The following is a 23260-nucleotide window of genomic DNA, read 5'->3' as shown; positions in this document are numbered from 1 at the left end:
TCCAATAGGGAAAAGAAGACAATGAGATCCGGCAAAGGTGTCAAGTTGTTCTTGTAACAAAACAAGCTACTATGAATACCTCAAACACTACCCACATCTCAAAGGTGAAGGTTTATTGCTTTGATCACAAAAATTTAGTTAAGGGAACCAGATTGTCCATTGCGCCTGACGGAATAATGGAAGTCACCTTTGCACTGTGGATTGCTTTGGTTTCTTGTTTTGAATTTTGAGAAATAGCTTTTTGGTCCATTTTTAACTAGCATAGGTCACTTTCGCTAGAAGTTCAACAGCACCAATTTCACAAGGGATCTTTTCTAAAAGATGCAAGATTGAACAATTGTCATACTCTAATTCCATGCCAATTGATTCTGTGCTGACAAGAAACACACGTAAATGATGACTTTAAAAGTTTAATTTACGAAGTCATATCGATATGGAAGTACATATATTTCAGAGACCACACTTTAATAGATGACAATAGCCTGGATTTTTGAAGATCTGATTCCGTTAGTAAACATCAAAGAGTCCCAAAGCAACAACACTCACATGTGTAAGCTGGTAAAGCCGTAAAAATACACCATCCCTTGCAAGCTTGCAAGAGAATATACCCCTTGTTCCGAGCTTCATCCCATCAGAACAGGCAGCCAACAATGCATTAAGGGCGACAGATCAGACACCACCAAGTCAATCCATCATTACACTTCTGAATTAGCAACCGACCTACATGCTGCCTGCTGCTGCGCCACCATCCGTACAAGAATTGCTAAACAATAACAAGAGAGACTGGCATTGCTATTAGAGTGCCAAAAGCTCCATCAAAAGCTCCTCCGATGATTTTCAGATGTTCAGTAAAAATTTTGTAGCAGCTCCCTCTTTTCGAAAAACTGAATTTTAAATTTTTAAAAAGAAAACTATAAGAAATTTATAACTTTCAGGCAAAAGCTCAATCTAAGACACGTCATAAAGCTATCTTGGCCTGAAAAACCCAAATCCAAGTCTTGATAATAATTTTTTAAAACAATATTTTAAAAAATTATACATTAACAACACTTTATCATAATAATTTCTGATGGACAATAATATAATATAATATTTTTGAAGCAAAATATAATATAATACTGTACAATTATCATCATCATTATTCTATTATAATAACCATATTATAATACTATTGTAAAATACTAAAATAATATTAATTTTTAATAATCATAATAATATTACTACTATAATATAATAATATGCTATAACTACTTTTATAATTATAATAAATGTAAAAATTTATTACTCATCATGCTATTTAGATTTAGCATTAAAATAAATATTTTATAAATTAAAAATACTTTATAACAATATTTTTAATAGTATAAATGATTAAGTAATTAAACACATATATATATTATTTTGTCATTATCTTCTGATGCTTAAAAATATTTTATTAATTTAGTGTTTCAATGTTTAAAAAATATAATTATCAAACAACAAACAGTTTTTTATTAAAAGCACTGCTAAAGAGGGCTCAACCATCCAAAGCTCTATAAACAAAAGCACTACCATTAAGAGCACTGCCACATAGGGCCTGATTCATTGTGGAAGGCAATGGCATCCAAACCAGTCATTAATGACAAGGCTAACAAATATATTCACCAATACGAGTAAAAGAACAAAAGATGTAAGAACTGGATATCCTATATGACCTGACACAAACTGCTTGTATGTCATAAAAAATTTACATGGTACAATGATCAAGTGAATGACATAATAATCTTAGAGAGCCATTCAAAGATCAAGATGGAAAGTCTCTTGTGAAGCTTCGGGTGCGCATTCTGCCTCCTAAAGGAGGCGTAACTTTCCGACGTTTGCAAGCTTGCTGTTCTGATCTCTTCACGGTCTGCTGCCCATCATTGTTGCCATCCAATGAATACCCATCATCAACTATTACGATATCTTGACTGGATGCGGCAGGGAGATCCTCTTGGCAAGGACCAGCATGCAGCCCACACTCCGATTCAGTGGCATCAACCTTCTGACATTCACCATCCAGACAATCCGCTTTAATAACATCATTCTTTTGGCACTCTTTGCCATCTCCATCATCCGCCCTGGTAGCATCCGGTTCCTGGCAGTTTCCACCATCTCCATCCTGTGTCTCAGTTGTACTTGGCTCCTGGCAAGCTCCACCAATCCCAATCTTGGCCTCAGATGAGTGAACTTCCTTGCAATCTGCACCATCCCCACTGTCCCACTTCATTGGATCAATTACCTGGGAATCTTTGTGATCCTCATTCTTCACCTTAACAGTATCGGTTTCCTGAGAGAACTCGACACAACCATCCTGTTTCTCCGCAGAAGAACGGGAAGGGCTATCTGAAACATACCCTAAGCTTTCAGGCAAGGCAGACCCTGACTTTACGGCTTCCTGGTTCTTATCAGAAACTGTATGGTTCATGGTAAAAGTTTCAAGTGATGTAACAACTGCTTCATTTTCTTGCACCGAGCTCCATGATGTGCCATGTGTTCCAACAACCTTTGGGGAATATGTAGTTGAACAAATCTGGGAATTGGGGCTTCCATCTTGTGGTCGGGAATCATCCTTGTCAGGGCTTGAGGAAACTACTTGCATGTCTGCATCCACTTGTTCCTAGTCCACAAACATACCATGTTACTACAGTGATAATGAGTAATAGACGTAATGAAAGAAGTCATGCACCAAACAAAGTAACATTTTCAATCTTGGAGAATTACAACATTAAATAGATATTGAAGTGAGCCAAACTAGTCAACATTCAGGAAGAATATCACTACCAGATATGCTGTAGATGCAAGTTTCTGAAATGGTTCATCCTGTTGACAAGAATTTTCTTGGAGCTTAGGATAAGACTCTTCAGTTGCTCCTGGTTCAAGAAACTCCTGCAAAACCAATCCCACTTGTTTATCACATTGGGTGACATTACAAGATAGTTCAATTTGAAGTCCTCTGTCAGCAGCAGGCCCTAATGAATCACAAATTACTGGCTTAGCTGGACTGCACAACTGGGGAAGAAATTCAACCACTGATACTTGCACAACATCATTTTCATTTTCTTTGCCAGTAGGAGCTATTGAATCACTAACTGCTGGCTTGTTTTCACGGGAATGCTCAGGCGAAAATTCTATGATGGGTTCATGATCAACATCAATTTCCGGAAACCCTGAGGAAAGATGTCCATTGCTACATGTAGCTGGGACAACCTTTGGAGAGGAGTCCTTGAGAAGATCATGTATCAGCTTCCGAATAACAGTACGCTTCAGAGAAGCCTCGACTGGTGAAAACCAATCAGCACCAAGCTGAAAAGAAACCGACATCATCTTTAGAAAATCCTGGACCGGCACTTCTTAACTTACAACAAAAATGATGAGTTCCGAAAGATATAGTGGTAATTGGAACTCCACATAAAAATTAGGGTCTTTCCAATAAGTAGATTGTTCTCTTAAAGTGACGTGGGAACAGAGTAATAGAGGTACATGTTCTTCAACTGCTAAGTAACCTATATTGAAAAGGTTATCTACAGACATCCCGGGCAAGTCCAGGTGCCGTCAACTTTTCTAAGTGAAACAATCTTCCACCATTAGCATCCTAGATGTTCTCCCGTGCTTAGGATGATATTTTGTGCCCCACATGCATAGGTACGAAGAGATGCGGCATTAATATTGCATAGTTTTCTATAAAGATATATATATGGACATAATAAAACTAGCAGTCAATAATCTTTTGCATTAACAGAGTTCTAGCTTAATATAGGAATCAATAAAAGTTGACCATCCAATGTGACAATCTGATCCAATCTGGTAAAATTGCAAGTTCGTGGGCAAGGGTTCTTCTTCTGAACTCGAGTTTTGGTCAACACAAGCATGTCAGCAGTGCAGTAACGACTGCAGGAAGGAACATGGGTGAATTTCAGCAAATAAGAGGGGTTGACTAGGATCCAGTCGAATGGATCTCTACTCAAATCTAGTTAGGTCATGATTAGAGAATAGGTGTCCAATATCGATGATCCAAGTCGTTGGATGAAATCTAACAAAAATTGTGATTAGGAAACCCCAAGCATATGCATCAGCTGGTCAAAAACATGTATTGTTTCATATTATTTAAACTGCTCATTTTTTTTGACCACGTGATGCATAAGCTAAAGATCTCCAAATCACACAATTTTTGGTGTGTAGGCATTTTAAAGGCAATAGATCACATCCAATGGCTCAGCTTATCAACATTGGAACCCCATCCCCCAATAATGTGTGTTTGTATACATATCATGTATCATAATCATTTAGCTCTTTTTCTCAACTACTAGGGGTTGGCTTTATGGATCCTCGTCCTCCTAGTATACCTGTCTAATGCCACACGAAAAAACACACACACACACCAATGTGTGTGTGTGTGTGTGTGTGTGTGTGTGTGAAGAAGTGTATACATATATATATCGACCGACAGATCGAGGAGGTTGGGATGCTTCTGAAAGCATTTGACACCAAAAGCTCCATAGTCAGAAATAATAAAGGGCTCTCGAAATGAAAATCAGCACCATTGATGACCATCTATGACATTGAATTAGCTAGAAACCAAAAATCATGCAATTTTAAGGTCTTTTACACATGCACCGAATAACAACAAAGTTGACTATTTCAACAGTATGATATCATATTTCAGTTGGATGTATAGTTTAAAAGAATCCAAATTAGTTAAGTACATATTTTAAAATATTTAGATCAAGATCAGCCATTTATAATTGCAAAATATATAATTTATACTATGTTTTTCGTCACTAACTATATTCTACCATTCATTTTTCTAGGCTTAATGCATAAGCAAGAGACATCAAAAGTGAAAGGAAAAAAAATAAGTGTATAAGTATTTTATATATCATAAATCATGATCAACAACATTGATTTTCTTTTGAAAGGCCTTTTGACTAGGAAGCATGCCAAATGCTCTCATATGCATCCTAGCCTCCCCGCCCCCCCCCCTCCCCCCACAAAAAAAAAAAAAACAAAATCTATATGTATATTATATATTATTAAATAATTATTGTAAAATATGTTATATCACGTACACATATACATATATAGTCAGATCATTACCAGATTGGATCACCATTTGAATTATATTTATATCTTTATATCTATCCATTGATCCATGAATCTATCTATCCATCTGCAAGCAAATATTATTAGAAATTATTGCAAAATATGCTATACCAGGCACATACATACATACATACATACATATATACCCATTCAGATACGTATATAATGATTGGATCGCTATTTGAATCATCTTTATAAGTGAATTGATCAATTGGATGAGATCCTTAACAAATTACTGTACCAAAAACTCCCCATTGCACATAGGCTTGGATCAGGTTCTTGTAGATTAAGATCAAAATCTGATCTATCGGCAGGTTTATTAACACCATTCATGTTACACCATTAGCTTTCTAGACAGCTCAAGCAACTGTTTTTTTAAGAAAAAGACCTATTTATGATTAGACCACAGATTTTTATTTAAATTATAAACTTTTTTTTTTACAAAATTAAAAAAAGGCACCCACACAGTCGTCCTGAGGTTGCAATTCAAGAGACTCCATATTTAATTAGAGCTAGAGGTGAAGCAAAACTCCTGCTTATCCTGCCTACGTCTCTGTATACTTCAGCCTATGAGCCTTTGCAGAAGTGGGCCAATAAATCATTCTCTTCCTTAAATTATCTCTTTGTATAACAGGATAGCCATGACTCCAGCTAGGGCTGGAAGTGGGCTCGGGCCGGCCCGAAACCATTCAGACCAAGCTCGGGCCAAAAAAAATCGGGCCCGTTTTGCTTTCGGGCCGGGCTCGGGCAAACCTTTGGCCCGGCCCGGGTCCGAGCCTGAAACACAACCCAAAATTCAGCCCAGGCCCCCACACTATCCATTGTGTATATTCTCCCGGATTTGCCCTACTCGGTGAGTAGCGACAGCCAAGCCCAGCAACTCACGGACTAGGCGTGGGATCTGGGAGATGTGGGTGGCCTTGGCAGCGTGCTTGACGAAGGGCATCACGGTGGCCATTTGGTCAAGCTCTTGGAGATCACCCTTTCCAAAGTCGGCCTAGTCGCAGAAGCCGGAGATGGTGACCATCCCCAAGCCCTGGTCTCCCCTCCGCCTTCCTCCCCTCTCGCATATCTCGTCCAGTCGTCCTAGCCTCCCTCCCCTCACCCTCCGACAAGCCCCCTAAGAACCCCCTTCTCTCTCACTCATCCAATCAAAGAACGCCAGCCTAGGGCTTGCTGACCCATGGCGGCGAACGCAGCAAAGGGGGCCGAGGAAGAAGGCGAAGGGGGAGGACACATCCGGGCCGGAGGGGAAGTGGGATCTTCCAGCAATATAGACGGTGACAACGGCCATGGAGGTGATGAGGCTGGACATCGCCACCACCAGGTACATCCGCTGCTCCGCCTGCTTCCTCGCGATCTTCTCCACCGTCCGGTCCAACAAGATCCATCGCGCCTCGTCCTCCACCGCCAGATCAGAGCTCTCTATCCCCGATGCCTCCATCTTTGAATGCTGGTTCTGCCCCACGACGAAACAGACAACAGCACAGTGTGAATTGTGGGCTGGCCCAATTGGGTTCAGACCGGGCTCGGACCTGAGTCTTTTAAAAAATTTCAGACCTAAGCCCGACCCAAAGTCCGAAAAAAAATTCGGGCCAGGCTCGGAAAAAGGTATAACCCAGCCCAGTCCGGCCCGGCCAACTTCCAGCCCTAATTCCAGCATACATGTTGGACTATGGGGCCTCCCTGTTTAGCATACAATTGCATGCTGGCTTTTGGGGCAAGTCCCCTATAGAAGCTGAAGCAAATGCCTCAGATCCGCGGCCTCCCTTACATTCCGCGCACGGATCTCACATCCAGAAATATCATTTCAATCAAAAGCACATGCAGATCCAGATTCTAGTTCTCACAATACTAGAAAAGCCTAAAGGAACACCCTAACCATCAAAGAAAGGTGATCGTGGGTTTCCATTTTGTGGTTAAGAAAGAATGTTGATTTTAGTAGCCTTTGCATAATTTCCATTTCTTGTAACAAGAAATCCATTGCCTGATAGATTAAGTAGGAAGACAAAAGAAAATGTGATAAATGGATATAGTTATATGCAATGAGATCTCACAAACGATGCTACACTAACTCAGAAAATTACACAATAAAGTCAGTGGTCTTACACCACCCAGTTTGCTTCATTATGTGTGCAAGAAATTCACAATGCCAATACGAAGGGAGAAATGAGAATACAACAAACCAGTTAAGTGACTTATTAAAGTTTGAAGTTACTTTAGCATTTTCCATGTCTCATACTCAATTGAATGAAAATTAAACATGCATTCCATGGAAACATGTGAAAAGAAGACCAGAAAGTACTAAGGATGATAAATTTAGTATTCCAAGGGACCTGGGCAAATCCACTGCTAAATTTAACAGTGGACAGATGCAGTGTCAAAGAAGTATCCACAAGACCGATCACTCGATCATGTACAAGATTCTGCTTATTGTGAATGGAGTAGGAATCTATCATTTCCTATGCAATACAATTTCTTTAGACCTCTTCTGCTGATTTTACAGCATAAGCATGCAACTTCCATGTGATAATCCTAAGAGAAAGCATGACATTTTCAATTGAAAATGAAATACTTGGACATTAATGCAAGCAAGAGGCATAATAGGCCAAGTAAATTTAAAAGAATGCGATAAATAAATAAATATTAAGAGGATAATTATATAATTCGATATAGTAAACATACAGGCCTTTGTAGGAGTTAATTCCAATTTTCAGACAAATGAGTTACGTAGAGAAAAAGGGACTCACAAAGCTGGAGAATTTGGTGATTTTGAAAGGGCTGAAATCTGCTGGAGCTTCTTCCAGAAACAACTCCACATAGTGAAGTAAGAAAAGGCCGCAGTCAAATGAATTCTCCTGTTGCGGCAACTGTGACATAAAGTAATAAGTTAGTAAGGAACTACTAAATCAGAAAAAAGAAAATAACAGATATTATCCCAACATAGCTACTCAACCAAGAACTGAATGAAAAATTAAGCTAAGAGCGGCAAATAGAAGATTAATGCCATGCAAATGTCAGATTCATAAATACGGATGAAAAAACATAAATTTTGATAAAATGCAGTGGAAGTCAGTCAGCATTACGAGCATAAATTCCATTGAAAATAAGGAGGCACTATTGAACAATATTGACTTTGAGAAATCTGTCAGGCAGAAAAGCAACATACTTGTCAAACGCCATGACAAAATCTGATTTAATAAGCCAACAAAGAATAAAACAAAAGTAGTAATCAGGAAAACATTATGCTTCAAGAAACAAATAACAAGAAACACAATGTTCAGAATTTGTATCCCTTAAAAGAATAAAAAATAAAAAAAATAAAAAAAGGAAAATCATAGGACACAACAAGACCCAAATAAAACAAGGCTGTCAACATGGCTAGGCAAAGCCAGGCAGTGGACACACTTTATGAACCAGGTGGAGGCCCAGGGACTTAGGCAACGGCCTAGGGAGGAAAGCAACTTCAGTTCTTGATAATGAACACCATTAGATATACATAAATAAGTAGTTATTTATGATACATACACTCGATTTTCACAATATATGGCATCATGGAACCTTTTCTTCATGCCAAAAAAAAAAAAAAAAAAACAAAGATCAAAATCCACGAGGAAAGAACCAATTGCACTGCTGCTACTGCAACACCCAGCAAATTAAAGAGCCATGGCGAAGCAGCCAACACCCGGTAAGGCATAGAAGCAGCAGGAGGACAGGGAACTAGTGAAAAGCAGGCTGCAGGGCCATACCAAACACCCATCAAAGAAGAAGCAAGCAGAATAGGGGCTAGCAAGCATGTGAAGGGGAAGAACATGAAAAAAAGGGTAAGCATGGCCTGATGAAAAAGTAATGGTATTAGAAGGAAAGGAGGAAGAAAAGCCAAAGGAAGGACTAGAAGAAGAAGAAGAAGATGAAGACTAGTCTGCAATAGAAGAATAAAACTAAGGAAAAAAAGTAAATCGAAAATAAGCACACATAATTGGCACCGATACTAGTGACCCATCATGGCCTCCATTATCCTCCTAGATGTCCCATAATGGGTTCAAATAAGGAAAGAAAGATATAAAAAGATATCTTCAAAGAAGTAGGCTTTTGGCCAGCTTGCACTAGGTGAATTGGCGGAATTAAGCACCTACGCAACCTCCTTTGACAACACAGCTCCTAAAAGTAACATTTCTAAAAAAGAAAACTAAATATCAAGAACTGCAATGGTAGTGTCGAGAATCGTATCAGTATGTTACTAGTTTGACCTGGTACACATCCTATGCCAACACAAGCTCCCAAAACCTTTTGCTCACTCCCAGCCATGGTACCGCCAAAATGGGTGGTAAGGGTTAGTATCAGGTGGTACAGGGAGGTTCTGCCAAGTACAGGCATGTATGGACCAGTTCAGCTCATGTACCAAGCCGAACCTCAAGTAAGGTACATCAATAGGAGAAGGTACAAGTTACAGAGGAGACCTTGCTAAATATTGGCTGGAAGAGTGCAGCATGTGTACTTGATCCAGTTGTAGAATGTGGAACAGTGGGGAGGTAGCATGCCAACATTATAAGACTAGATATTGCTTTTGCGACTAAGGTATGATATGAACCAAGATGGCATACAATGTCTCACACTCATATATTCTTAAAAGCAGGGTTTTCGGAACTGTCCCGAACTGTCCGATTCGGGACGTTCCAAACCGAACCGGGCCCGGTTCGGCCATGAAAACTGGCACCAAAAAAATAATAATAATAATAGTGAACCGCCCGATTCATCCCCAAACCAGGCGGTATGGGGACCGAACCGGACGGTTCGGCCCTGTTTCGGACCGACCCGACCATTTCGGCTGTTTTAAGAGGGGAAATGGCCTGAGAGAAAGCCGAAAGACTCTCTGTTATTTCGACACAACAGAGGCATCTTTCATCCCTTTTCCATTTCAAGAACGGTTGAAAAAACGCGCGATCAAGCTTGATTAGAGGTACGTATCCGATCTTAGCTCCCATTCTTCACCTTCCCTCTTTTTTAAATTCGTGAAAAATGAAAAAACAAGGAGAAACTATGTCAAAATTTTATTTTTTTGTTTGATTTTAATATATGTTGTAGATCTATGGAAGATCTACACAATGACACTAAAATCATTAATTTTCATTAAGTATATAATTTTAGAATTAAAAATATATTTGCGAAATAAAAAATTATTTAAAAAAAATAAAACTCGAAAAAAACTGTAAAATCAAATTATGAATGAGGGTCTTACAAGCTACTTTCAACATAAATTTGGTGTCGATTGATCAATATTTTGACGCATTTTGCGCATAGTATTCTAGGCTTAAATTTCCAAAAAAAAGCATTTTATTGCTCTTCACGGACTAAGAAATTTATATGTAGCATAAATGGTGGGATCCTACGTGGGTCTAGGATCAATTTTTTTCATAATTTTTTATTTTTATAATATAAATATTTTTTAAAAATAATAAAAAATAATTAAAATATTAAAAAATATTAAAAAATTAGATAAATGAAATCTATCATTTTTACGTAGTTATTAAAGTAACATGCTTGTCAATTCTCAAGAATGCATCCACCGTGGAAGAAGGATGTCTGATTTATGTATTGATTTAAGTATTTTTTCAGTGATACAAACATTAGTTCGAATACAAGCACTAGAATTATGGAAGTACCTCAGACTTTATAGTTCAGATATCACTAGTTATAGTTCGGATATCGCTAGTTAAAAAGTGAACAAAGAATTGCAAGATCATAGATATACTTAATGAAATTGAAAGAGAAAAAGGGTTGTCAACTTGTCAGGACTGTCAATCCGAACATCTGGCCTCTCCTTTAAATTATTTGTCAATTCGTAAAAAGATAGCTTTTTTTTTTGGATACTCATTCTTTCTAAAAACACAATTTAGGATCAAAGAATAGTTTTATTAATCAAAATTTCTCAAAAAATAAAAAAAATCATTAAATACTCCTTTAAAAAAAATGGCGTGCCAGTTTGACCGGCATGCCTGCCGTATCGTGTCAGTATAGTACCGAATCGGTACCATATCGCACCGAACGGCAACCAGAACGGCATCCGGTACCAGTTCAGAAAACCTTGCTTAAAAGCATAGCCAGTAAACAAAGGCTGACCTATAGTAACCGAGATACTATAACATAAATTACACCCAAAGGCAGAACAGAACATCTGATCAGGTGATCTCTATATGCTGAACTTTGACAAATTTATACGCTCATATGTAATATAACAGTGCTGTGTTTCTAGGGGAATAAGAAACAGGGTTTCAAAATAAGCAATTTTAGTCAGCAATCACATGAAAAGTCTCTTGAAGAATATATCATACTTCAACATATTGGCCATGACCTTATGCATTGTTTCATTCAAAAAACTTCATTTGGATGGAAAAAGATAAGTATAAATTCGTTGGAGAACTCTAGGCTCTTGAGAAGATAACATATTGTCATGAAAGACTTGCACAATAAAAATACCTAAAATTTGCTTCAATGCTGATCCAATGTGCATCATAGCCTGATTCTTAGATGCCAGAAATGGGAGCAGGTGCAAAAGTAGATTCAGTTGCAGGTATGGGGATGGGTCTCTCAAAGAAAATAAGGAAATTAAAACAAGTGCTTTGGTAGTAGGCATGAGGACAAATTTTTGATGTGGATACCCACCCTTAGTAGAAGTTTTTAGCTATTAAGGCCCGGCTTTGGCAACTAGAATGTAGTTTCGAATTTTTGACACTACATTAATTGCTTTCAACACTATGGTTGAAGGGTTGCAGGCATGGGTTCAATAACACTCTCATTTAAGGTTCAATTAACTGCTAGAAGGAGACAGTATGACCAGTACCAAATTGTCCCGACGCAAAACTAGCACCAATGCAAATGCCAGAACACCAAAACCGTGTTCCAGTATCTACCAGCCAAACAGATGCATACTGGTCCACATCACTGCATACAAGCCGTATCATACCAACCACACCCATGCATGCCAAGAGTCTTTCATTTTCCTAAGTTGTCAAGTTCAGTGTGTACTGTCAGAAACAATAACATAACAGTATGATAATGGTACCATACCATGCCAATCAAAAAATGTTCTAGGTTCAGTATCAGCTTTTAAAACCTCCATCTCAGGCATTTAGGCTTCAGTTGGTCCAACTTAGGTTGCTTTAAAAATTATGGAAGCATTAGGGAGTAAGTTCCCAATCAAGGATATAGAGAGCCAGTTTCAGGACCATTGTTTATGAAGCTGCATTTAAAAGGTTAATGCCTCATTAGACTTCAACATTATGATTTAATGTTGCACCAAGATGTGTTATTTGCATTGCTAATACCGAGGGCATTAATAAATAAAATCTAAGCTAAACGGATTTGCATATAGTCTCAAAATTTGGTTGCCCAAAACTTTGTAATGGATCTATCACATTCAGTTCCTTGCTGGTTGACAAGAAGGCAGTACAAAGAAACTCACAATAAAGGAGCTGAAGTTTGTGATGCATGCAATTCTAATCACAAATCTTAAAAGAATTGAATCATACAAGATGCTATAAAGAGTTTCACCCTGTTCCCATTATACTGTCTGTAGCCTGAAATATGTAGAAGTAAACCAATTAAAGCGTCTGGGCCAAAACAAGCTGAAAAATCAGAAATCAACCACATGATTGTGGGAGTTTTTCTGACCTTTCAGACCATGATTCACCAAAATCAGATCTAAAATTGAAATTATTACCTAATGCCACTGACACAAAAGAGCCTTAACCTGAAAAAGATTGTAGTAATTACATTTGGACTGGTTTAATGGGCCCATGAATCATCCAAAAGAATTCAGTGGATCAAACCAAAATACAATGCCAAACCAGCAGGTTCGGGCATATGCAACTAGACTGAACCGGTCGGCTACTGGCACGGTTCGCTAATATCAATTCGCTTTATAACCGCTCGTCCTAAGCATTTTTTCCGTTCAATAGTAGCTTCACCCATCCCCCTCCCTCGAAACCCTAATCTCCATAACCAGTGCTCAACAACTATGCCAAATGACCATGAGATCCAGTAAGTCTCTCTCTCCCCCTCCCCACTCTCGACAACAATAGTCTCTCCCTCCCTCTCCTTTCCCTCTCCCTCCCTCTCTATGTTCCTCTCACACCCCCCCCCTCTGATGATGACAGCCTTCCGGCCCTTCCCTCTCTCTCACAGCCTTCTCTCTCTCTCTCCCCCTCCCCCTCTCTTTTTTCCTCTCTCTTCCCCTCACTCTCCTTCTCCATCTCCCCCTCCCCTATTATGGTCCAGCCCCGGAACGGCACGACACAAACCGATACCATGCCGAACTGGTCACCAACCGGTATGCCCTTTGATACCAATTCGACGAACCTTGATACCATGTTTCTTCAAAAATAAAAAAAAAAATCTAACCACGGAAAGCCATGAAGATATTCTCCTCTGCAACTTATCTAACATGCCAATAATTTAAATAAATATAACACTCCCCTTCCACCTCACTTTTCTTCTAAAACCAATGTTCAGATTTATGCTAACATATGACCAACTTCTACAATAGATTATCAATATCATTAGATTAACAATTCCAACACATAAAAGCACTTTAAACAAAGATACAAAGTATCCCGAGTTAAAAATATATCAGGGATCATGAACCAACAAGAAGTATGCTCACCAACACCTATCTCTTTGTATATACGCCAACAAACAAGTAAAGCATTCATTTATTCTCAAGAGCATACACAAAGTTCCAATTTGAATTGTCCCTTAACATTAGTAGCAAAAATTCGATTATGCATAACCTGTTATAGTCAATAATAGCAGCTTTTCCTAGTTTCATTAAGCTGTCATGAAAACAAAGAAACAAACCTCGAGTGAGACAAATCTTAAGTTCGAGAACTTTGATGAATTATCCTCCGATGATTCTGGGTGTCTTTCTTTCCATTCCTCCCATAGGTAACTGCCACTCTCCAGAAAAGAGAAGTAACTAAGCATTGCATTCATTTAAGCAAAGTTTCTAGTAAAACTGCTGGATATCACGTCAAGGGTGAAAGAAAAATAAACAGTTTCATAAATGGGAAACATATAAAGAAAATATGTCCTCCAAACAACAATTCTACCAGGACAAAGGACATTCTAAGTCCTTTAAAGCTTTTTCAAAAGTTTAGTGGACATAATGAATCAAAAGTCGGATTGACCTCAGGAAGTTTATATACTACAGTTATATATGTGTTAGTGGTGAAAATCTTTAATAAATGGATATTCATCCAAACAATTACTTGGGTAGATTGCATAAGCTTTCTATGCCTCTACTGTTTATCATATGCATTGTAACCTGTAATTTTACCAAATAACAGTATCAATAACATCCACAGCCAAATGCAAGATGGGCAATTACTCACTTTATATTGTATGCAAAATGTTAAATGCATTGACAAATTAAATGAGGTTTTTTGAATCATAGTAAGGCCTTCCATGGGCCAAAGCTGTAAGGAACACCTCTTGGATTTACCACCAAATATTAGGAACCCTCCAAAACTAGATACCATTTCCCAAACCTGAATAGCTTATGCCCCGTTGATCACTTAACACTCCCCAAAAGAGTAAACCTCAGAAGCATCCCATTCAATTTAGAGTTGCCCAAAAACCAATAACCCCCCACCTGACGCTCTTTACTCAGAACCCAATACCCTATAACAGCATAACTTACCTATCTGTTAAACTCATATCTCCAAAAGCCTAAAAGCCTATACTTGTGAATCCAACCTCAATGTATCATCAATATAGCCCATGAAGCCCAACTGACCATCTTAGTCCAAAAACCAATCCCAACCATCATAGACCCAAGGTCAAACCATATGGCCACCATTAAAGCATCATACTAGACACTTGAAAGATGAAAACCTACTCATCTATTTTGCATAGATGCATTCAAAGATTCCGGTAATGGCAACTTCAAAAAAAAAAAAAAAAAGAAGGCACATGAAATTTATTTTATGCCTTTGAAAGTTTGAATGTTATAACATGGTTTTAGCGATAGAAAACTACCATACTAATATCCAAGTATGCACATCTACTAAAATATATGGAAGAATATTGCTTATTATCCTATGTTCTCCACCAAAAGCATCTATGTATCAAGGATTTTAAACTTGGTTTTGGTTTCGGTTTTGATCCCTTGGATATTCGGTTTCAACAGTTTCTGTCTAAGCTTCGCAGTTTCAGTCTAAAAAAAATAAACAGAAAAGACGACAACAGTTATCATACAACAATTTAAATTATTTGAGTTATACAGGTTATCTACAGTTTCTATAATTTAAGGCTGAAGTTGGAGTTGCAAGTTAATGAAATTAGGCATATTAATATTTTGTACTATGAATATATGTGTATGCATGTGTGTTTGTATATATGAGCGCAAGCATACATTATTTATTTTTTGAGCATCAGTTGTTTAAAATTCATTCCATTTGATATTTAGTAGAACTGAGCAATACATTGAAATTTGGCATTTTTCTCACATTTTTTAGGCTAGGACTCTATTTAGTCGAATGCATGCACTTGTCGGATGTGACATTATTTTAAATAAAAATGTGTTATTTTTGTGTATTGTGTTGTGTCCAGTTGTTCGCGTTAATCCTAACTCTCTACAGAGTACAATGATAAAGGTTTTTTTGAAGGCCTTGGTTCATCAAAAATCTATCTCCTCTTTTAACTCAAGTAAAAGAATAAAACAGCAAGAAAAAAAAATCCCTAAACCCTAAAATCGATACTCCATAACATATCAATGTTTTTGGTCAGTTTCAACCGAAACTGGCCAAAACCACCAAAATTGGACCAAAATCGGCCAGTTTCAGCTGAAACTGACCAAGATCACTGAAATTTATTGAAACCAAAAACTGAGGTCGATTTCTGTTTGTGTTTGTTTTTGACTGTGTTTCACTATGGCCAAAATGAATCGGTTTCAGCTGAAACAGAAAAACATATCTTTTATCTTGTGCATAGAATGCACAACAAAATCAAAATCCATATGTCAGACAAAAGAGGTAAACTTCGACAAAATTTAGCAAGCATCACAAGATAGATCTTCCATTGCAGGAAATGCACATGTATATATAACATACTTCAGATGTCTTGCTCTCACTAGTTAACAACCTAAAGTCTCCACCCTTTTCATCCCAGCAGCAGTTATGTGTAATATATGGACAGACCTACTTACCACATCAACCAGAGAGCACACAAATATGTGAATGTCACCATGATTTTAGCAACTCCAGCAAATTCTCAGCTTATACAAGGGTTTAACTGTATCACTGCCTCATAAAGCCTCAAAAATATAATAATGCAAAATCAATATAATTGGTGCACATATTCCAAGTTATCATACAGAAGAGGGAATGAAAAATAAAATAAGGAAACTTTCATTAAATAAATTATCACATATGAATGACAAAAATCAAGATGAAAAGGCATTAAGAAACCAAACATTCTGTGAACACAGAAGATTACAGTTGCATGAACAGTACAGAAGATTCATTACAAGCTCCCGACAATCATGGACAGTATGCACCTAAATTATTTTTTAAGGTTAAAAACATGACATATTTATTTCATGGATAGTACACACTGTATTCTGTAGTTGTACCAATTGCTGGAGCTTTGCCTTTTCTACGCCATACAATATGATAGAATATATCCAGCAACATGTCTATCCTTGGATGGAATGGACATGATATACGATACCCTAAAAACCATGAGTATAGAAGGATTTTCACACATGAAGGCTGCATAAGACATTAGAAAAGGTCAATAAGGTACAAACCTTTGAATAATATTCTTGAGACCAGTATGACTGCCCTTAATGGAATCCATATGCAATATACAAGGTACTTTAGAAGACTCCTTTATGTCATCATCTGCAAAACAAACAAACAAAAAAAAACAATTGACTACAAAATGATACTTGTAGGATGAAGTAAAAAGATTCACACAGAAACTCTTACCTCTGAAAGTTGCAACTTCTCCAGGATGACAAACAACAAGCAAACTCCAGTGCAGACTGTGCGTTGAGGTCGTAATTCAAATTAGCATTTGATGATTAATTTCTTCAAAGTTATATAAAAAAATGTGAATAGTATTCTTACTTGAAGTTAACTGGTATGAAAATGTAATCTTTCGCAAATATATCTACTTTCCTTGTCCATTTATGGACACGTAGGAAGGCGGCTCTACCTTCCGAAGCATTGCCCTGATCTTTGTCTAGATCCGCTAGCTTACGGAAGAAAAAACTGTTGAAGAAATGGAATCTATGCTTCTCATTAGGTTCAACCTTGTTCTTCAAATATCTGCAATCAAGTACATCACAAAAAACTCTAATTTCATAAAGTTCCACATAAACAGGACAAGTGATAAAAAGAACATCCATAATAAGAATAAAAGATACAGTTTATTCCAAATTCAGAAAAATGATGGTATATGATAATAATTAAAAAAAAAAAAAAAACTGTTTCATAACCTTATTGCTTCTTTTTTCTACTTCATGGTAACTGCAAAAGATATTTCTACAACAATAGATTAAACAGGCAATTTGAGTCACAGAGCGATGTTAGCATTGTCTTTTAGAAAATCTCTTTTTAAAACCACACAATGATATGGTATCTATGCAATATTGATGGTCAAACGAGACACATGACCATATAAAGGACCCAGCAGACAGTCAACAACCCTGTCATCTTGGTGATATTGTTCCTAATTTGTAATAATGCTTGAATAACCTTATCCAATAACTACCAGCAAGCTAAATCCAGGGAAAGGAAAATATAATCAAAAATCAGCTTTGCTCGAGTCAGTTTTGTTCCAAGGCTGACAAGGGAAAATTACTATTTCACACAATCATTCAAACTGAAGGATCAAACACAACGCCTTTATTAACTTTGCTATGGATGAAATATCGCATGTATGCAATATGGCATCGTTTGCTTCAAGATGTAATAATCGACATAGTAAAAATATTGCTCCATAAAACATGCTGCAACATGTGATCATCAAACATCTCTGAAAGTAATACTTGATGACAGAGGAGCAATGAAGTGACCATTTTGGATCAGCCCATTTTGGAGAATCATATATCATCCTAAGTCAAAATACAGTAAAATACATTTATTAGACAGCTAATAGCTGGTGTTTAAGATTGATGTGTTCACAAATTTGGCATGCGACTTTTTCAACACTTCAGGTTTCACTAGTAATGGTTCATGTCAAGGATTGTGGAACCGTCCCAAATCGCCTAGTTTAAGGTGTATCGAGCCATGCCGGCCGCAGATTGGTATGGTCCGGACATTCAAAACGAGAAACCGATGAAGGGGAGAGGGAGAAGGGAAAAGAGGAAAAGAGAGAGGGGAAGGGAAGGAGAGGTAGAGGTAGAGGGAGCGAAGGCAGCTGGAGGGCCACTGAGGCTGCTAGAGGGTTGGAGGAAGGGCTCTGCCCTCCTCCCAATCGAAACAAGGCCCCTAATTCATTTTTTATTTTGCTAACTCTCAGTGAAGCCAGGAACCATGTTTCGATCGAAAGGAGGGCAGAGCCCCTCTGACCCTCCAACGGCCTCCATGGCAATCCAGTAGAGCTCCCTCCCTCACCCTCTCTCTCTTTTCCTCTCTCACATTCTTCCTCTCCCTTGCCCTCGCTATCGTGTCGAGCCGCATTCCACTGGCTTCTGCCAGCCTTCACCATCTCTATCCCTCCCTTATTCCCTCTCCCTCCCCCCCCCTCTTTTCCTCTCTTTCATTCTCCCTCTCCCCCACCCTCTCTGTTGCGTTGGTACGGGCCAGGCATGGAATGGCACAAGGCCGTACTGAACCGTGCCATCGACCAGTTGGTCCAACCATCGATACCAACATAGCGAACCTTAATTCATGTGTTTGTCATCTAAAGTTCTTAAAAGTAGTTAATTTTTGTCTTTCAAAAAGTTGATGTATTAATGCAAGGGTTATGACGAGTCATATGATGTCCATTTATAGAAGAGAGAAAGAAAGCAATAAAGATTGCTATATTTAAATTTATACCAATTTCAATCTAGCAGAGGATTCCACTTGATATCTTCCTTTTCCAACTTTCTTCTCCTCTATCCCAGTTCCTCTTCCTGCTTCACTAAAAATCTACACTTTATAGTGACCCTTGGTAATAGAGCAACCAAGGATCATCAGAACAGAACCAAGGGTCATATCGGCTAGCAACCAATTTAGCATGTATGTATAGGTACACATACCATACTAACCCGATATGTACCAAACCGGAGGGAGGGAGGGAGAGGGAGAGGGGGGAAAGGGAGGAGACAGGTAGAGGGAGAGAGAGGAGAAGAGAGCGAATGAGGGGGAGAAAGAGGGAGAAAGATAGGCTTACGAAACGGGGGTAGAGGGAGGAGAAGAGACAAAGGAAGGGAGAAAAGGAGGAGGGAGGGGACGTACCTCATCAACATTGCTGGACGGAGGATGGGAGCCATCTTGATAAGGTACAATGGCACAACATAAAAGAGTAGTCTCGACAAGGGATGACAACGGACACAAGGGTTAGAGCTCAAGGAAGAGAAGAGCAGAGTAGAGTAAACCCTAAGTTCGGGGGGTGAGAGAGCGAGTGGGAGGTCGAACGAGAGTGAGAGGAGACTTTTATAAACCAAAGCAAATCAAACGGCCAAAGCATCCTAATTTCATGTCCAATCAATTCACTACACACCAAATCACCCGATTCAAGTCGGTTCAACAACATTGAGAGCAACAGTTGGATTGTTCATTCTTTCTTCTATTGTCCTCTTCATGAGAATATATCCTTTCCTAAACCATGGTTTGCAACAATAAGGAGCTTGAGATAGTCCATCAATATCATGATAAATTACCTAGACATCATGAAGCAATGTTTTAAATCCTATGGGATGGGAGCGTCTCAGGTTCTCGGTGAAAGGGGATGCCCTACATCTTGTCCCATCTTGGCAGCCATCCTCGTCAACTATCGCAACACTTACTCAGAACACCCTTCTCTATTTTTTTTAAATTTTCCTTAATTTATCTTAGAAGTTTCATTGTTTCATTTCTTTTATAAATATTTGAATGGGGATTTGATCATTGACGGGAAACAAAAGGGACCTGGTCCCACTTGAAAACCCAAAAGTAGAAATGCCTTGGAGGATTAAGTCCCACTTAAAGAAAGACATAAGAATAGAAGGGATGAACTCAGTGTAACAGAAGCAAGCGGACCCTGCACCTAGATCTGATTCTCTGCTCTTTCCTTCGCCTAACACCGGGTAGTTGCCCTCTCTTTCCCATTTCGTCTTCTTTCTTTCCTCTCTTCCTTCTTTCCTTTCTTTCTTTTCTTTTCTTCTTCTTTCCTTCCTTATTTTCTTTTGTCCTTCTTTCCTTTCTTTCTTTTATTTTTCTTTCCTTTCTTGCTTTTTTTTTGTACACCTGGCTGATTTGAGTGTTGTGTCCAACCAGTCCATAAGGGGGTTCTATCCAAAGATTGGAGGCAAGGAATGCATCTCATAGGCCTCAATAGACCGAAATCTTATCCTCCAAATTCTCCTCCTAGAGCTTGCACACCTTTAATTCTGGAAGATCCAATGACCTAAAGACCTAAAAAAGCTTATGAGCACATTAAACCCAAGATATTCAAATGTCCAAATAAAGGGAGTAAATTTAAAGTTACATACTTCTATGGCAAAATGAAAGTTAAAGATGTCAAAAATTAGATTTTATGCCTGGAACAAAATTTCAATTCACATCAATTACCAAAGGGGTAAGGCTCAATGTATCAGCCAAATTCACGAGTTTTAGCCCAAATTTGGTGCCAATGCCCAAGGTAGCTAAATGCACAATCCAACATAGAAGATATTACAACGTGGTTGCATATGAAACAAGGTTTTCAAGCTCAAGTCATTCCAATGGATTACATTCAGTCCCCTCACATGAGGATCTAATCATCATGTTTGATAAGAACTTGGAAAATTGATCATCATTCCAATGGTGGCCATGCTAACATGAAACACTCATGATACAGATGCAGTTATCAAAAAGCTTCAATTTAGTAAAGACTACTGGAAAATTTATTGCATCAACAAACTTTCCAATGCAAATTAAAAATTTCATGACATGATTTATGAACTTGGAATACCTATCATTAAAATGTAACTATGACTATGGAACTTCTGAAATACACGTTCAAATGATACCAATGAAAACACTGTTTGCACATGTAAACAATCTCAGGGTCAAGTACATGGATCCAACAGTGGTTAATCCTGTTCCCCTTGGTATGTCCTCATTGAGAATTACCTATATTTTAAGAATAACCAACCTTATAAGGTGGAGGTCAGCTGGTTCAAATATTTTGTATACTGGTGAAAGATTACACCTTAATGGCACTATTTGCTTCAACAAGCAAAAATGGCTTCTATACCAGTCATGCTCTTAGTACTCCATGGTTACATCAATGTAGAATGCTGAAAGAAACCTTGCAGAATAGAAATTCCAACTTGCCATCCAAATTTGTCCAGATGATGTGGTCCCATCTGTTTGTGCATGACCTCCCAACCAAAGAAAAGTCATGCTGCGCATGATTCAAACCATGGGTAAACTTAATGTTTTTGAGGGGCAAAGATAATGCAAACATGGAGGCCTTTAAAGATTCCTACATACTTGTTAAAAAGCTTTTTACCTACTAACCATAAAAAATACTTGGGTGCATGTGTGAGCGTACATGATAATCCAAGCATCAGAAAAATCAAAGTCATCCAAATAATCTAGATCAAATTAATAACATGATAACTACTCAGGCATCAATTGCAGGTCATACAACAAAGAACGTTCCTTACTATAGCAACATTACCAAACTTAAATTTGTAATTCAAAATACCAGAAGCATTTAATTACACTTACTTGATATAAAAGTCGATAATGGTGTCGTTGATGAAAGTTTCTGGTTGTAACAGGTCAATATCTCTTTTACTTAAAGAGACAGCATCAGGATCTCCTTTAGGGTAGATGACATCTTCAAAGGGCTCCACAACTCTGCAAAGTCCACAATTCTTTTCTTTTTGAGCAAAGAAGTCCACAATGTTTTGTAGTATTAAAGAACAAATTAAATGCATTAAAAAAAGGATAAAGTAGTAATCAATTGTCAAGGTCAATCTAAAATCAATAATACAAACTACAAAAGGTTAACATATTTCTATGCATTGGATAAAACTATGTTGCAACTAATGGAATCATCATGTACAAATATCAAAATCACCAAGTTCAATCCAAATCACGAAGTGGCATTTACTTTAGCAAAAGAAATTCAGAAGATACATAAGTTGAACCTAGACCCTATATGGCAAAGCTTTAAGTTCAACCGCAACAAATCCACTTTGGCTGAAAGTCATTGTTTGTGGCTAAGACCAAAACAAAACTAACCTCTAGTTTTGGATTTTGCCAATTTCATCCAGAACCAATTGCCTTTGGTCCAGTTTCAGTGTTTTCAGTCAATTTCATCTGAAACTGACCGAAACTACTTACAAATGCTTTTTATTTGTTTTATTTAGTATTTACTATTGCATTGGACTCATTTATATTTGCATACAGGCTATATTCATCAGAAAACGAATATCACATAACTGAATGTGAGAAAATTAAGACTACTAACGATGTGCCAAAAGAAAAGGTAACTTTGGGGATGTCAGCGATGACTTTTGAAAATGGCAACTGACACCAAATAGAGCACTCCAAAAATTGTTATTTCTCCAAGTGACCCTTGTTATGCTTCCACTGAAGCAAAAAAACAAAACTATCAAGGATTCAAGCACCTCAACATTTTAAAAGAAAAAAACGATATCCTAGGGCATAAATTCAAATCCATGACTAAAATTAAAGAGCTTTAAATGTAAATTAGAATTTAACCAATAGAGAGTGAATTATCATACAACTCTACATCAGATCCGAATTTATGCAATGGCCCCTCAATTTCTAATAATATCATAAACAAATCCTTCTCTTTTTTATTAAATATAAACCCTTATCCATCAAAAACACTCTCCCAAATTAACAATGCTTTCATGGCCACAATTGTGAACAACACCTTCCTTAGTTGTTATTAGGATCAGACGATGGATCAAGGATTAAGGACCCAG

The 23260-nt window shown here is 37.8% G+C and overlaps 1 protein-coding gene across 3 annotated transcripts in view; it reads right to left on the bottom strand.

Moving 5' to 3' along the window:
• Positions 1-1553: 1553 nt before the first annotated feature.
• LOC105042270 (uncharacterized) overlaps positions 1554-23260 on the bottom strand; it is a 59690-nt gene continuing 37983 nt past the window's right edge. For all 3 annotated transcript variants that reach the window (XM_010919402.4, XM_010919401.4, XM_010919403.4), the window contains exons 9-16: positions 22029-22160; positions 17250-17450; positions 17109-17164; positions 16928-17021; positions 13978-14068; positions 7872-7991; positions 2803-3324; positions 1554-2638 (exon numbers count right to left, since the gene is read on the bottom strand). In XM_010919402.4, the coding sequence (XP_010917704.1) occupies positions 1784-2638; positions 2803-3324; positions 7872-7991; positions 13978-14068; positions 16928-17021; positions 17109-17164; positions 17250-17450; positions 22029-22160 (2071 nt within the window). In that variant the 3' untranslated portion in view covers positions 1554-1783. The remainder of the gene's footprint in view (positions 2639-2802; positions 3325-7871; positions 7992-13977; positions 14069-16927; positions 17022-17108; positions 17165-17249; positions 17451-22028; positions 22161-23260) is intronic.

The sequence above is a fragment of the Elaeis guineensis genome, chromosome 3 (assembly GCF_000442705.2).
Source record: "Elaeis guineensis isolate ETL-2024a chromosome 3, EG11, whole genome shotgun sequence".
Taxonomy (NCBI): Eukaryota; Viridiplantae; Streptophyta; class Magnoliopsida; order Arecales; family Arecaceae; genus Elaeis; species Elaeis guineensis.
Note: the sequence above shows the minus strand (reverse complement) of the source record. Positions and strands in the feature narration are given on the sequence as shown.